Below are 15,588 nucleotides of genomic sequence, written 5' to 3' on the forward strand. Positions count from 1 at the left end.
AGTGGTGTGTGGCACCCAGCATACATTGGGGAGGGGAATGGGGTATAGCACCCAGCATACATCGAGGGAAGGGGAAATGGGGTGTGGCACCCAGCATACCCTGGAGGGTGAGGGGGAGGTGGAATGGGGTGTGGCACCCAGCATACATTGGGAGGGGGAGGGAAAGGGGTGTGGCACCCAGCATATGTTGGGAGAGTGAGGGGGAACAGGGTGTGGCACCCAGCATACATTGGGGAGGGGCTGAGGGGGAGAGGGAACAGGATGCGGCATCCAGCATATATTGGGGGGACGAGGGGAGGTGCTATGTGCTCTGCCTGTAATTTTAAAAGTCTGCAAAAAAGCAGGGCAAGGAGAGAAACAATTTAAAATTCTTTATAATATTATCTTGCTTTTATTATTTTCATGGAAGCTAGAGATTGCCAGCCATGGAAACTGACATCCTCTATTTCTCCCCACAATGCTGGCCGCAGTGGAAGCTTCTCCACATTGCCCTACCTGTGTTCCTCAATTCCTTAGTGAAGGGACCACCCCCAGGGAAAAGAAGGCAGCTGAGTCACAGTCTCCATACCTATTCACTCCTTGGCTTCTGGGATGAGATTGTATACAAGAGAGCCGATTAAATTGATAAGAGAAAGATTAAACCATGTGACAGATGTTAGCCATGTTGCTTAATGCGCTACTGGAAGGGGCTCCGATACTATAGGGATGAGGATGGTATAAGAACCAGAACAGAATAAAATAGACATATTGCTATAATGAACAGAATTTGCATCTGTGGTTACCAGTAAAAACAGTTGAGTGAGTGGTCAGCATGATAAAGAGTGTTTGACTAAAGAGAAAATTCCAAAGTATGTACACACTATGAAAGCTGCTCTTTTGCTCAGAGCAAATGTTAACAACACTTCTTCAACATTTCACGATAAACTCATTGGGACACTAACTTACTGGACAAAAATCCTCCATTCTAAGAAATATGCATGCCACTGTTGAGTCAGATGCTGCCAGTAGTAACAATGGCACACACTTATTTTTAAAAGTGTAGTTTTGTTTGTTTTTTGTGGGAGTATTCCATGACCCTGAAAATGTTGCCACAAAAGTGTCTTGGGTTTTGATTTTGAAAACATGGTCACCTTCACATTAGGGCCTCAGTTTTCAAAAGTGCCCTCTAATTTTGGGGGCGTCAGTTTTTGCCTGACTTAGGCCTGGTCTACACTAGGACTTTAATTCGAATTTAGCAGCGTTAATTCGAATTAACCGTGCACCCGTCCACACCAGGAAGCCATTTAATTCGACATGGAGGGCTCTTTAGTTCAAATTCTGTACTCCTCCCCGACGAGGGGAGTAGCGCTAAATTCGACATGGCTATGTCGAATTAGGCTAGGTGTGGATGCAAATCGAACTTAGTAGCTCCGGGAGCTATCCCACAGTGCACCACTCTGTTGACGCTCTGGACAGCAGTCCGAGCTTCGATGTTCTGACCAGCCACACAGGAAAAGCCCCGGGAAAATTTGAATTCCTTTTCCTGTCTGGCCAGTTTGAATCTCATTTCGTGGTTGGACATCGGGGCGAGCTCAGCAGCACCGGCAGCAATGCAGAGCTCTCCAGCAGAGGAGTTCATGTAATCTCTGAATAGAAAGAGGGACCCAGCATAGACTGACCGGGAAGTCTTGGATCTGATCGGTGTGTGGGGCGAGGAGTCTGTGCTTTCGGAGCTGCGCTACAAATAACGGAATGCAAAGACCTACGAGAAGGTCTCCAAAGCCATGAGAGACAGAGGATACAGGCGGGATGCAACGCAGCGCCGTGTGAAAATCAAGGACCCCAGACAAGGCTACCAAAAAATCAAAGCGGCAAACGGACGCTACGGAGCCTGCCACCACTGCCCCACCAGTGACCATGGACTGTGACGATGGGACAGTGTCGACGGACAGTTCCTCGGCGATGTTCACGGACGGGGAAGATGAGGAAGGGTTTGTGGAGGACGAGGCAGGCGACAGCGCTTACAACGCTGGTTTCCCCGACAGCCAGGATCTCTTCATCACCGTCACGGAGATCCCCTACCAACCCTCCCCGGCCGTTAACCCGGACCCTGAATCAGGGGAAGGAGCAGTCGGTAAGTGCTTTAAACATGTAAACTTTTATTCTTAATATAACAGGAAGCTGAAGTATGTGAAAAGGAGGTCTCTACATATATGGGGATAGAATAGAAATCCTCCTGGGAGATCTTCACGAAGCTCTCCTGGAGGTAATCGAAAAGCCTCCGCAGGAGGTTCCTGGGGAGAGCTGCCTTATTGGGTGCTCTGTAGTAGCACACTTTTCTGCGCCAGGCTTTCATGAGCATTGCCTCCCCGAGCACGGCTGCATAGGCCCTGGTTTGTGCTGGCTTTCACGGAGCATGCGTTCTCTATCTCCTTCAGTGACCCTCCTCAGTGCGATCTCGCTCGGCGACTCCTGCATCTAATTAGGGGAATTACTGTAATGTTACGCCTGGTCCAAAGTATGTTTAAAAAATCTCCGGACAGACGGCGTAGAAGAGACTCAGCACGCTGCTGCGTGACAAGCGTAACGGAAAGCCAAAGAATCAAATGGACGCTCATGGAGGGAGGGGGGACTGAGGACGCAAGGTATCCCACATTTCCTGCAGTCTCCGAAAAGCATTTTCATTCTTGGCTGATCTCCCAATACCTGTACGGTCAAACACATTGTCCGCGGCGGTTCAGGGCATAGCTCGTCAATGTACCCCCCTCCCACACCCCCAGAAGGAAAAGGAAAAAAAATCGTCTCTTGACTCTTTTAAATGTCACCCTGTGTGTACTGAATGCTGCTGGTAGACGCGATGCTGCGGCACTGTACTGTAGCATCCTTTCCCCCCCCTGCCTCATGGGTGGCTGACGGTGCAGTATGACTGATATCTGTCGTCATCATCATCAGCCTTGCTGTAGATGGTGTAGTGCAATACGACTGGTACCCGTCCTCATCATCAGCCCATAAGTAGACAGCCTGCTAACCGTCTTCATCATAGCAACAGGGGGCTGAGCTCCAGCAGCCCCCGCCCTTCATGTGTAAAGAAAAGATTCTGTACTGCCTGGACTGTCATAGCAGCAGGATGCTGTTTTCCTCTCCCACCACACTGCTTAATGTCCTATCTGGACAATCATAGCAGCTGGAGGCTGCCTTTCCCTCATTTCATTTCAGTAACAAGTCACTGTTTCTTATTCCTGCATTCTTTATTACTTTAGCACACAAATCAGGGGACACTGCAACGGTAGCCCGGGAAGGCTGGGGGAGGAGGGAAGCAACAGGTGGGGTTGTTGCAGGAGCACCCCCTGTGAATGGCATGCAGCTCATCATTCCTGCATAATCTGACACGGAGCAGCTGTGCTCTCTGGTTCTCTGAAACACTAGATCTCTACTACACTAGCCCCATCTTCTATGCAGGAATTATTCTATTTTTAGATACCATAAAGGAGGGATTGACTCGGGGAGTCATTCCCAGTTTTGTCTTTTGCGCCCCCGGCTGATCTCGGCCAGGGGCACCTATGACAGCAGCAGAAGGTATAATGCAATACGGCTGGTAACCATCATCACCTTGCCAATTTACAATGGCATGGTAGATGGTACAATATGGCTGATAACCATCTGTGCTGTCATGCAAAAGCAAATGAATGCTGCTGTGTAGCGCTGCTGAATCGCCTCAGTCCGCGGCATCTAGTACACATACGGTGACAGTGACAAGAGGCAAAACAGGCTCCATGGTTGCCACGCTATGGCGTCTGCCAGGGCAATCCAGGGAAAACGGGCTCGAAATGATTGTCTGGCGTTGCTTTCCCGGAGGAAGGAATGTGTGACTACATGTACCCAGAACCACCCGCGACAATGAAATTTGCACCATCAGGCACTGGGATCTCAACCCGGAATTCCAAGGGTCGGGGGACACTGCGATGGGGTGGAACAGGGGCAGAGTTTATGCTTTCCGGATTGCCTGCTGCAGGAGTGCGGACGAGATAGGTGCTGTGCATGGTGTTGTTCACAGACACAGACTAGACTGTGTTCATTGTTCGCAGAAATGTATCTTTGCAAGGAATTCACTCCCTCTTTCCCATCACACAGCTTCGACTGTCTCCAGACCTCCCACAGCATCCCCCTCACAGAGGCTGGCAAAGATTAGGCGGCGAAAGAGAAAGACACGGGACGAGATGATCGCTGAAGTTATGGGGTGCTCCCAAGCCGAGGCGGACCAGCAGAGCCAGTGGAGGGAGACCCTCTCTCTGTACCAGCGCTCACACAGCGAACGGGAGGAGAGGTGGCGTGAGGAAGACAAGCAGGCGACTCAAACGCTGCTTGGACTAATGAGGGAGCAAACGGACACGCTCCGGCACCTTGTGGATGTTCTGCAGGACCGCAGCCAGGAGGACAGAGCCCCCCCGCAGTGTATCTGCAACCGCCCTCCCCCGCCACAAAGTCCCATACCTCCCATCACGCAAAGTAACCAGAAGGAGTGGCGCCAGGGGCCGTGAAAACTGTCACTGCACCCCAGCAGAGTGCTCAAGTACACAAAAGCTCTCATACCCTAATTTTTGAGAATTCCTTCCCTTCCTGACTCACCCTAGCCCCAATCCCAGTTTCATCCCCTGACTGTCTGGTTAATTATTAAAAATACTTTGCTGTTAATTACTGTTTCTGTCATGCTTTTTTACACAACGCTGCGTTTGAAGGGGTGGGTGGGGAAGTGGGTAGGGTATTGCATAGGACAGTCACCTTTAGCAGGGTACAGAGACGGGGGCAGGATCAGCAGCAGGTCACACACACAGTGCAGTCAGTAGGCACCCTGGTCGGTATGGGAGGTGGTTTGCAGGTTCTGTGTGGGTGGGGGGTACGTGACTTTGTAGCGGGGGGAGGGGGGTTACAGATCTCATGCAACGGTCCCTGTCCTGGACCACAGAGCCACGCAGCAGAGGAATCTGTATCCGTCCTCCCCCGCCACAAGGTCACATAGCCCCCGCACACAGAATCCCAAAAAGGAGGGATGGCAGGCTCCGTTGAAACAACCAGTCCGGCACTGCAGACCGCTCTGGGAGCAGGAGCCTGTCATTCCTCGAGTTTAGAGGTGGTCTTTACATCACCGCACACCCTACTCAGCACAGTCCGTGTCCCAGTTTCAACCCTTTAATGCAAAGTCATCAATAAAGAAACCTTTGTAAAGTTACAGTGGAACATGTATTTTATTTTTAAACGTGTGTTGGAAGTGGGGGAAGCGGGGTGGGTGGGGTATGTAACTGCAGATGCTGGTCAACAGTAACTTGGTAAAGAAACAGGGGCAGGTTCAGCTTCTCTGTAAAGAAACTGAACAGTCACAGGTCACGCTGCTCGCTGCTCGCTGGTACTTGAAGAGTTCCTTGTCGCTGTGCAAGGTGCCTGCATAGGGCTTCACAAGGCAGGGCATTAGCGGGTACGCTGGGTCCCCGAGGATCACTATAGGCATCTGCACATCCCCAAGAGTTATTTTGTGGTCCGGGAAGAAACTACCTTCCTGCAGGCGTCTAAACAGACAAGAGTTCCTGAAAACACATGTGTCATGAACTTTGCCTGGCCACCCGACGTTGATGTTGGTAAAACATCCCCCATGGTCCACCAGTGCTCGCAGCACCATTGAAAAGTAGCCCTATTTCTCAGCAGCTGACTGTGGAAGAGGTGGACGATAAAGTGCGAGGAGTTGACAACGGCCATAACTGCCGCGGGCTCCGTGCTCGCAGTGCTGTGGCGCCCGCGCTGTCACTGAGCAGAAAAGTGCACGAACAGATTGCCCGCAGGTGCTTTCTGGGAGGGAGGGAGGGAGGGAGGGTGGGAGGGCGTGATTGACGGTTCAATGATGACAGTTACCCAAAACCACCCTCGACACATTTTTTCCCCCAGCAGGCATTGGGGGGAAATCCCAGAATTCCAATGGGCAGCGGGGAGTGCGGGAACTGTGGGATAGCTTCCCACAGTGCACCGCTTCCAAATTCGACGCTGGCCCCGTTACTGTGGACTCACACAGTCGAATTAGTGTTTTTAGTGTGGATACACAAATTCGACTTCATAAGGTCGATTCCACAAATTCGACTTAAGTTGATTCGAAATAGTCTTGTAGTGTAGACATACCCTTAGGCACATGGAGCCTGGTTTTCAGAGGCACTGTGCATTGAATTCAGTAGAACGACTTGGTGTAAATATGGGTTGCCAGTTCGGATCCCATTTGTTATACTGACTGCTTTTTAAGCTGAGCATTTGCAGCACAGGCATATTACCATGCACATTTTTGCAGTGTAATAGAGATTTGATGTAAGTATAAAATGGGACCCATAGAGAGCATATTTATTTTAACTGAGCCTGTCTTGATCAAAAAAGTAGCAGAAAGCCTGGCAAGACCATTTTGACCCAGCCAAAATACAGACTAAGCTGTACCTTACAAAGTTTGTGCCTTTACATACAGTACATCCCACTACCTCATAGAAACAATTGAAAAAACACTAGCCTGCACATAAAGAATTGGACTAATCCTCACTATTTTATAATCATGGGTAAGATTTTATCAGTTGTGTTCCAGCCTTACCGATAATATTGTTTTCCCCTTGATACAATGCAGATAGTTTTTGTTCTTAATACTTTCAATAGCCTGCCACAATTCACATAATATATAAGAAACTGTGTTGGAATTATAGTCCACTTTGTTTTGAAAAAAAAGCAGAGTAGCCTTGGCACCACTGATTTGCATCACTGCTTCTGGAATAGCCTCTGGCTTCTCCTTACAGATAATATCTAAACAGTGAAATTCATTAAATAGACCCAGAAATGGATCAGGTTATTTAAAACAACATCGCTAATGGTGCAATATCTCAGCTGTCCACACTGATAGTGAACATTGTCTTGGATAGTGTTATCAGTCCAGGACACCCGCTATGAATATTGATCCAGAGCTTGTTACAGCCATCACTTGCCGTCAGGACAGGTCAGGGTTGAAACCCACCTAGTATCAAAGCAATTTAAAGACAGCACTCAGACTGAATTTTAATGCCTGAGCTGAGAAACGAACCAACTTCAAGCAAACAGTTAAGACTAATGTGTGTGTGTGTGTGTGTGCACATGTGTATGTTAAACTGACAATATGTGAAGATATCTGCTACCTCAAAAATTTGTATCTTAAAGAAATCCATTACTACAACTCACCTTTTACAATTGTACAGCCACAATATTAAAATATATCCACAAGGCTATATTTTGTAATCTTACATATATGAGATGGTTTCGATTTTCTCTTCCAAAATAAGGCCCTGATCCTGCAAAGGCCTATGCATGTGCTTTAAGTTAAGTTAATGCATACATGGGCCATTTACATATTTACATATCACAGCATCTGTAATGGCATCATAATTGTTTCTAAGTAATTCGTTACACCACAGTTACTAGGACTAGTGTGTTGAGTTTTAAAGAGGTTCACGTTTCATACATATTGATAAGAAATATTTATAGGTCTGGTATCTATTTTCCTTAGTTGGTCACACTAAGAACGATATCCATAAGCTGTGATTATTACTCTTCCCCTTCTTTCCTTTTCCTACTCCCTTCTTCCTTACCTCTATCCTAATTAAAAAAAAATACAATCTAAGTATCTAACAAAGCAGTGCCAATTCTTTACTAGGTTCATTTGTCCCTACCCTTTGTCTGTTTGTATCTTTAGATTGGAAGCCCTTCAAGTCAAAGATTGTCTCTTTTTTATGTTTGTATAGTGCTCAGCACAGTAGAACACCACACTAATTGTGGCATTTGGGCACTGCCATAATATAAATGATGATAATTAATAATAATAATTCTGTAATTTGATTCCTGCAAGGCTTCATCTTTTTTGTCTCTCTTTCTTCCTATTCAGTTATTTTAGGTTCTGTGATATCAAAATGGAAAATAAGGGTCAGATTCTGCCACTTTTAATTCCATTACCTTAGTACTGTCGAATTTTGTTTTGTTTTATTTCTTTAGATTTAACAATAATTTTATCCATACAGAAGCTCTGAGCACCCTAAAAATAATTAATTTCAATGGGACAATTGGCAGTGTAAGATACTACTCAACATGAATAAGGGTGGTAGAATCGATGGCATACTACAGTGCAAAATACATATTAACAAGATGATTCCCAAATACAGAGAACATTAATATTGCCATCCCCAAATCCTTCACCCACAAATAATATTCCTTTTTCCAATGTTCATCCTGATTTGTCAGGTCAAATGCAAATGCCAGAGTGTGAGAAGAAAATCCACCTGATCGATACAGTACACACAGTTTAGTTAGTGTGAAGTTTAAAAAATATACAGCTCTGTGATTGCTTGAACTGGTTATGGGGACTCCCCCCATCCCTAGTCGTGGTCCCGTCAGACCAGGGGATGGCACACTGGCTGAGTGGTATAGAGAAGCATGCCCTGCTTTTGCCAGCCCTCTACCTGTTTTATATATAAATAGAGGCTTTTATTCTCCTGTAGAATAGGAGTCACTTCCATTGAGAGTGGTGGGGGAGAATCAAGCCATCACCTTAATCTGCCGAGAGAGAGAGAGAGAGAGAGAGAGAGAGAGAGAGAGCAAGCATGATTATAACCTCTTGTTCAATACTGTAGCATATAAATATTTATTTCTGCCACTGACTTGGTGTGCGAGCTTAGGTAACTCACTCACCTCACTTGTGCCTCAGCTTCCTCATCCATAAAAGAGGAATCATATATACTCCATATGGGTACTGTGAGGATTAATTAGCTCGGACCAAATGCTGCCCTTCATGCAGTGTGGTGATATAGGGGCTGATCCCAAACCCACTGGGGCTAATGGCAAGACACTCTTTTACTCCAGTAGGTTTTGGGTCAGGCCCATAGTTTTGTCACTGATGTCAATGCCACAACCCTCAAGGAATTCAATGAGTGCGAGATCTCATTCTTAATTTTTGAACCACATAAGTGCTTAATATTTTTCTGGGCCTTTTTAAAACAGAAGGCTCAATCCTGCATACTTTGCAAACTCCCACTGACTTCACTGGGAACTTTGGATACACAAGGAATGCAGGATCAAGCCCTTAGATGTAAAGGTGGTTTATACTGTACTCTGTGCTAGGTAGTAACATAATAATGCTGGAATAACAGAAGCCATATTGCTCAAGAAAATTTGACCATGCTGTATAAAGATAATATATATTTAAATAGTAATAAGCTAAGCCCTGTGTTTTGTCTGTTTAATTATTAACATTCTTGAATTTTAAAAGATGCTACTTGGATCACTCTTACATTAGTCTGTTTTCATATTTGACTTATTTTACTTTCTCCTGAGGCTGTAAAACAGATTCAGTCCCTCCTTCACTGAATGCTGAAGGTAAAATCCCAGATATTAGATGGTTTGCATTATAGAGGATTTTAGCGGGGAAATTGGTAGGTGTTTTAGAGCCTGGATGAATACTGCAGCAGGCAAGGGGTGGAGAAGTGGCCGTTTGAATGAGAAATGCTAAAAGGACATTGCTGCTTTAAAAGCTCATTTACAATGCCAGCTGGGTATAGGAGGCCTAGAGCTATAATGAGGTGGTTTCTCCTCCTCTTCCTATTTCATACCTGCTAAGACAATATTAATTGCTAACCTATTGCTCCATAACAAAATCGAGAGGGGTTGGCAGTCAGAAGGTTTCAGGAGGGGCGGGGAAAGGAGATCATTAGCCTCCCAGTGCTATTTCCGGATGGATGGTCCTTGAAAAACCTTCTAATTTGCTTTTAAAAGATGTCATGTCATGTCCCAGGCTGCAACCTGTTCGGCCTACGAGGGGTGTGATATGTCCTCAAACCGCAGAGACTTACCCTGTGAACTGATTGCTTAGAAGTCCTTGAATTCCTTGCACTCTGGGGATACTGAGTTCTCTTTTAATGAAGAGTCTCCGTCCGTGCACCATTGTCAATTAAAATACATTTTTTGAATCAACATATTTCGGTGGGTTTTAAAATCAGTGTGCAATGAAACTCCCGTAGGACAACCTCGCTATTAGAACCTTTTCTGCTACAAAAGCGTGTGTAGGGTCGGGGCGATTTTGGCCGGCCAAGGGGGCTGGTGGGCCTGAAATGGTCCATCGGAGGGTTGAAAGCATTGCAATGTCTATGCACTTTCCCCACTCATACTGCGAATCCAGGTCAGATCTGGAGTGGAGATTTTCGAAGCAAGGGGGTTTTCTGCACCTGAGAAGGTGCGGCAGCGCTACACTTTGTATACACGTTGTTACAACGTGTTGCCGTCCCCCCGGGCCTCTAAGGAAAGGGCACACGTTATGCATGTTGGTACTGCGATGTCCAAAGTACTAGGTTAAAACTAGACTCCGTCATTCATTTCTAAGTGGAGCCACAGATTCCCCCAAATCAAACATCTGTGCTCCTCTGGGATTTTAACCCACCCTCTGCAGGGGTTAACCCTGCCCCCCCATGACACGTTACTCTAGGAGACGCGTCTCGCTCACACCACACACACACACACAAGCTGCGTGTGTCAGATCCAACCGGCGGCTCTTGCCTTAATGACACTAGTGCATCTTTCAAAGACCCCTCCGAAGGCAGCCTGCGCCGCTCTCTCCACGTGGCTGGGGCAGCCAGGCTGGCCGGAAAGCGGAGAAAGTGCCAATGGCTGTGCAGCCCCCTCCTCTGCCCCCACCCCCACTTCCAACCCTTTCGCTTTCCAAGCCTGCATCCTCCTCCTAGACCGAACCAGAGGAGCCGCTTCACTCCAAGAGGACATCTGCAAAGCGCAAGCTGCACACCTCAGGACTCTTCCTTCTACCGACAGCGTCCCCGGGGATCTAACCTGCGGCGAGCAGGACTGAAAGCCACGCATCGACCGAAGGCATCTTTGGCATCACGTCTCTCCTCCCTGCGAGCAGTTGGCCAATTGTGCGTGCATTTGTCTGGGGGCACCACGACTCTCTCGGGATCTTTGAGGGGGGAATGCTGGAATGTCAGGACAGTGGGGCCAAGGTGGCCCCCATCCATCATAAAATCTCCTTCTCCATCTTAGACATCCTGGATCCCCAGAAATTTACCAGGAAAAGCAACCCTGCTGCACAGAGCCGGGGCAGCATCTCGCATTCAGGAGAGCCAGAGAAAAGTTTTGGCAGAGTTGAAGTAGAAAAGGATACCGCGAATCAAAGGAGCAGCAGGGATACACTAGAGGCATATGGTAGGAATGCATTCAATCTGCATGGTTATTTTCAAACAAATTAATAGGAAACAGTGTCCTGTCTATCAGCTGAAAGGGGGTCGGTTCCATAAATTGTGCGCGCATTGTAAAACAAATTGGATTAAAAGCAATGAGGACTATGTTTTAGCGTGTTTGCGAGGTGTTTAGCTGGTGCGCAGGAAGAGGTCATGGAACAGGCAACAGAATGGGTCTGTATTTTGTTTAAAACCTGATTTAAAAAAAAGCGAGTTGACTGTCTCGTTTTGATGCTGAACTATTTGAGCACCTGAATTAGAATGGGAGCAGAGCCAGGACTCCCACTGGACAGCAATACATTGCTGATGAGCATAAGTCAAAATTGGCTCATGCAGCCTGTGTCAGCGATGGACACGGAGATATTTATTAACCCCTTCCGCAGACTGTTTCCCAAGGCAGGGCAGGCAGCAGCGGTAAGCCGCTCATGGTGTGGGTACGTCACCTTTAAGAAGTTGCCATGGAAAACTGCTTTGGGAGAAGGGTCATTAGGTGCAGATTTCCTTGAGCCGTGACCCTGCTTGGGTCACCGCTTATACTGCAGCGCCCCCAGGTCTGATGGGAAACCAAAAGTTAGATGCAATTGTTTTCGACTCCAGCTTGTTGGCTGGCCCTGATTGGCACTGGGACAGCCAGGCTGGATAATTGTTCAAATCGTCCCCACAAGAGGATGCCTTAGCTCCCCGTTGATCGATATCCTATTACTGACTCCTGCATATCTCCTTCCCACAGCTTGCAGTGCCAACTTCAAACCTCTTTCCCCCTGCCTGATCCTAATATTGTTCGATTAAAACTTACCTTTAATAGATGACATCTATCGATCCGCCCCTCACAAATCTGAAACTCTATTAGCACGGCGGGGAAGAGCAGATGGAAAGGGGGAGGGGATTTTGGTCTCTTTAAAGGGGACTTTAATAACTTATTTAATTGGCCAGAGATCCATACCGCCGCACACAAACGAGTTTCGCACAGCTTGGAGCACATCAAGGGTTTATCATATTAGACAGTCAGGTTTTTCTTAAAGGGCAAATGATCATTTTTTTTTAAATCTGATTTTTAAACAATGTTTTAGGAGGGAAGCAAATCCCAAGTTTTCTCCCGCTCTAAAGCCGGATCGGAAAGAAGAGCCCCCTTAAATGGCTCATTCCGGGGGCAGAAGGGGAGGGGTGTCTTTTGCAAGCTGAGTTTAATAAACAAACGTGGAATTGACATCAGCCGGCAGCAGGCGCCTGCCCCCGGTGACACAGATGCGTGCGGAGAGCAGCTGGCGGGAGGGGAGCGCTGGCGCAGGTCAGCTCGGATCAGCGGCAGGCGCAGGGATGTGGCAGGGGAAGGGCTCGTTCTGTCACTCTGATCAGCCCCCTTCTTTCCCTTAGATGCCAACGACAAGGGAGAGAGCGAGGCGGCGTCCACCCTGGAGGGCTCCGCGTGCGAGGGGGAGGAGCCGGAGCCGGAGCCGGAGCGGGCCCCGGGACCGGACCGGAGCCAGCCCGCAGCAGCAGCCCCACCGCGCTTGCACGACTTCCCCGGCTCGCCCGATCCGGAGGAGAGAGACGATCCCGGCTCCCCGCGAGCCTGCAAGCGGCGCCGCGCCGAGCCGAGCTGCGCCAAGCCCCGGCGGGCCCGGACGGCCTTTACGTACGAGCAGCTGGTGGCGCTGGAGACCAAGTTCAGGGCCACCCGCTACCTGTCGGTGTGCGAGCGCCTCAACCTGGCGCTGTCGCTCAGCCTGACCGAGACCCAGGTCAAAATCTGGTTCCAGAACAGACGGACCAAGTGGAAGAAGCAGAACCCCGGGGCAGACGGGGCGGTGCCGCCCGCGGCCAGCGCCGCGGCGCCCCCATGCGGAGCAGGCGGCGGCAGCCCCAGCCCGCCGGGCCCCAGCGCCCCACTGGCCTTCCAGACTTTCCCCTCCTACCCGGCCGCCAATGTCCTCTTCCCAGCGGCTGCTCCCCTGCCCCTGGCCGCGGCGCCCTTCCTCAGCGCGGCCTACCTGGCCCCCTTCTACACCCCGCACCTCTAAAGAGCCCGCCCGCCAAGCTCCAGCCTCCGCGCCCCTGGGCTGGGGGCAGCACGTGGGTGTGCCAAGGGCGTTCACAACCCCCGCGCTCCCCTGCCCTGCCCTCCCGGGGGGATCTCAGCCCCTTAGCCGTGAACACCCGCCGCAGGAACAGCCAGCGCCTTTGCCATCGCAGGGAGTGTCCCGCCCGCCCCTCATCCGGCTCCCCCTCGCCCACGGCTGGAAGCAATGGCAGAGGGACGCAGGGCGACTGGCAGGGCACCCGCGCTCTGTCGGTGGAGGTTTCCAGTTCAGACAGCAGCGGTCCGGTGGTTGCTGCCTATGGGAACGCGCAGTCAGAACCGAGGGGAGACTGCCCGTATGCAACATGGACTTTGGAAACTGGAGAACTTTAATAAAACGTGCATTGCACTACGCTCAGGTTTGCCATCTTCCCACGTGTTTGGTATGTTAACGCATCCTTCCCCAGCTTAGTTTACTCCCGATCTTGGTCCCACCGCGACGAATGGGAGTTTTGCCATTGGCTTCCGTGGGAGCCAGGGTCGGGCTCCCTACCGTTAATCCCTTTAAATTGATGGATATCTATGAGCAGAGCAGCCGCGCTTCTGTAAAGGCATATTTGAGTTCAAGTGTAGTTTGTGGCATGTAATGGTTGATTTCTTAGATTATACTTCACACTTGTGCTGCGCTAGACCTTTGGATAAACAAGAATAAAGGTCCTAATATACATAGATAAATAATTGTGACAAACCAAACAGGTGGAACATTCAGATGCAGACATTAAGTGGTCCAAATATTTATACATACATATATCATTAAATATTTTTCCTCATTAGGCGCCAGAGTTCAAATGTACATTTCTGATGGTTGCATGGTAATTTAAAGTGTAAGAAGTTGATTTTTTCTAGTCTTCACAGAAGCATGTTTTCTTGGGGGTGGGGGGGGTAACCACTGGATTTTATTAGCATATTTGAGATGTAATCATAGGCGTAAGAGATGGAAAAGATAACCCTCTTTATATTTACTGTACTTAACACTAATTCTCCCAGGTTTCTCTCCTGAAGTTTCCTTTAAAACATTCCTCTTTGTAATTTGGCTTGGCGGGGCATACCCCATAACCTGAAAACTCAGAAACTTTGCCACTAGTTACTGTTGCTTTTATATGAATGAGCCTGAGAAGAACTAAAGATGCCCCTAAGCCCCACTTTTATCTCTGGAGATCAGTTACCTGTTTCAGGTGGGTAATACAACCTTATAAAGGGCCAATCGCTGTAACCTTTAAAATCATGTTAAAACTCCTATTGACTTCAAGGGTGCTGCATTGGGCTCAAAAATTGAAAGCCAGGTGTCTGGCATCCCAAGAAATTAATGAAGAGAGTTTGCTAGTGGGAATAGAAAAGTACTACTGCTTACTGCTGCTTGAAACCTTAGTTCTGTAATTGTCAGGCAGGGTGTGGGAAACCTGGCTGACACATGAGGAAGTATCCAATTATTGGGGATATACCTGCTACCTCTCTACCTTTCATTCCCACTGACTTTGGTGGGCTTTGGATCAGGCCTTAGATCAAAAGAGCTTTTTTCTGCAATTATTCTTTTAATAACACAGCATTAATGCCAAATGAGGTAGAAACCATACATCAGAGAAAAGTATTACATTCTCATTTTGAAAAGGGGTGGTTGTAGTAGAAAATATTTAAAGTGCAGAGCTTCCAGTGTGTAGTGCACTCTTTTCCATAACAGAGAAATCTGATTTTTTTTAAAGGATTTGTGAGAAAAATCACATTTCATCTTCATCATTACAAGCACCACAACGAAAAAGAATGTTAGCTGGGGGCTTATCCATCCCTGAACTGCCAGGAAGTAATTGGTTCACAAAAATCTGTCTCATGCAGTTTGCACAAATTATTGCAACATGTTGTTCAAGAACGTATCTCTTCAGTGTCATGATGCTTAAAGTGCACATTGGCTTTCCAACCAAAAAGGTAGCTGGTAAGTCCTATCTATCTATAGGTGTGTTTGTCTAAATAAAGCAGTTTTAAAAATTATACTTTGTTTAATTGTTCTTAATAATTCTCAGATGAAATTATTTTTCTTTGTGGGTCTTTTTTCCCCCCAGGGTCCAAACTAGTTAATGCCTTGCAAAACTAACCTGGACATGACCCCAGGGAGAATCCTAAAACTCCTTGGTTCCTGAGCCATCATTTTCAGTTCTGTAAAACACATGAACCCTCTAGCGGCCAGATAGAGTTACTGCATTTATTCTCGTAAATGACAGAAGGTCAGTGGACCAGCCTCCTCTTACTGTACCAACC

General features: G+C 47.9%; 1 protein-coding gene across 1 annotated transcript; it reads left to right on the forward strand.

Moving 5' to 3' along the window:
- Positions 1-10,991: 10,991 nt before the first annotated feature.
- Positions 10,992-15,303, forward strand: NKX1-2 (NK1 homeobox 2). The gene is made up of 2 exons (XM_045022847.1): positions 10,992-11,223; positions 12,633-15,303. Exons 1-2 carry the CDS (start codon positions 10,992-10,994, stop codon positions 13,277-13,279), a joined length of 879 nt encoding a protein of 292 aa, XP_044878782.1. The 3' UTR covers positions 13,280-15,303.
- Positions 15,304-15,588: the final 285 nt, after the last annotated feature.

Source organism: Mauremys mutica, chromosome 7, assembly GCF_020497125.1.
Source record: "Mauremys mutica isolate MM-2020 ecotype Southern chromosome 7, ASM2049712v1, whole genome shotgun sequence".
Taxonomy (NCBI): domain Eukaryota; kingdom Metazoa; phylum Chordata; order Testudines; family Geoemydidae; genus Mauremys; species Mauremys mutica.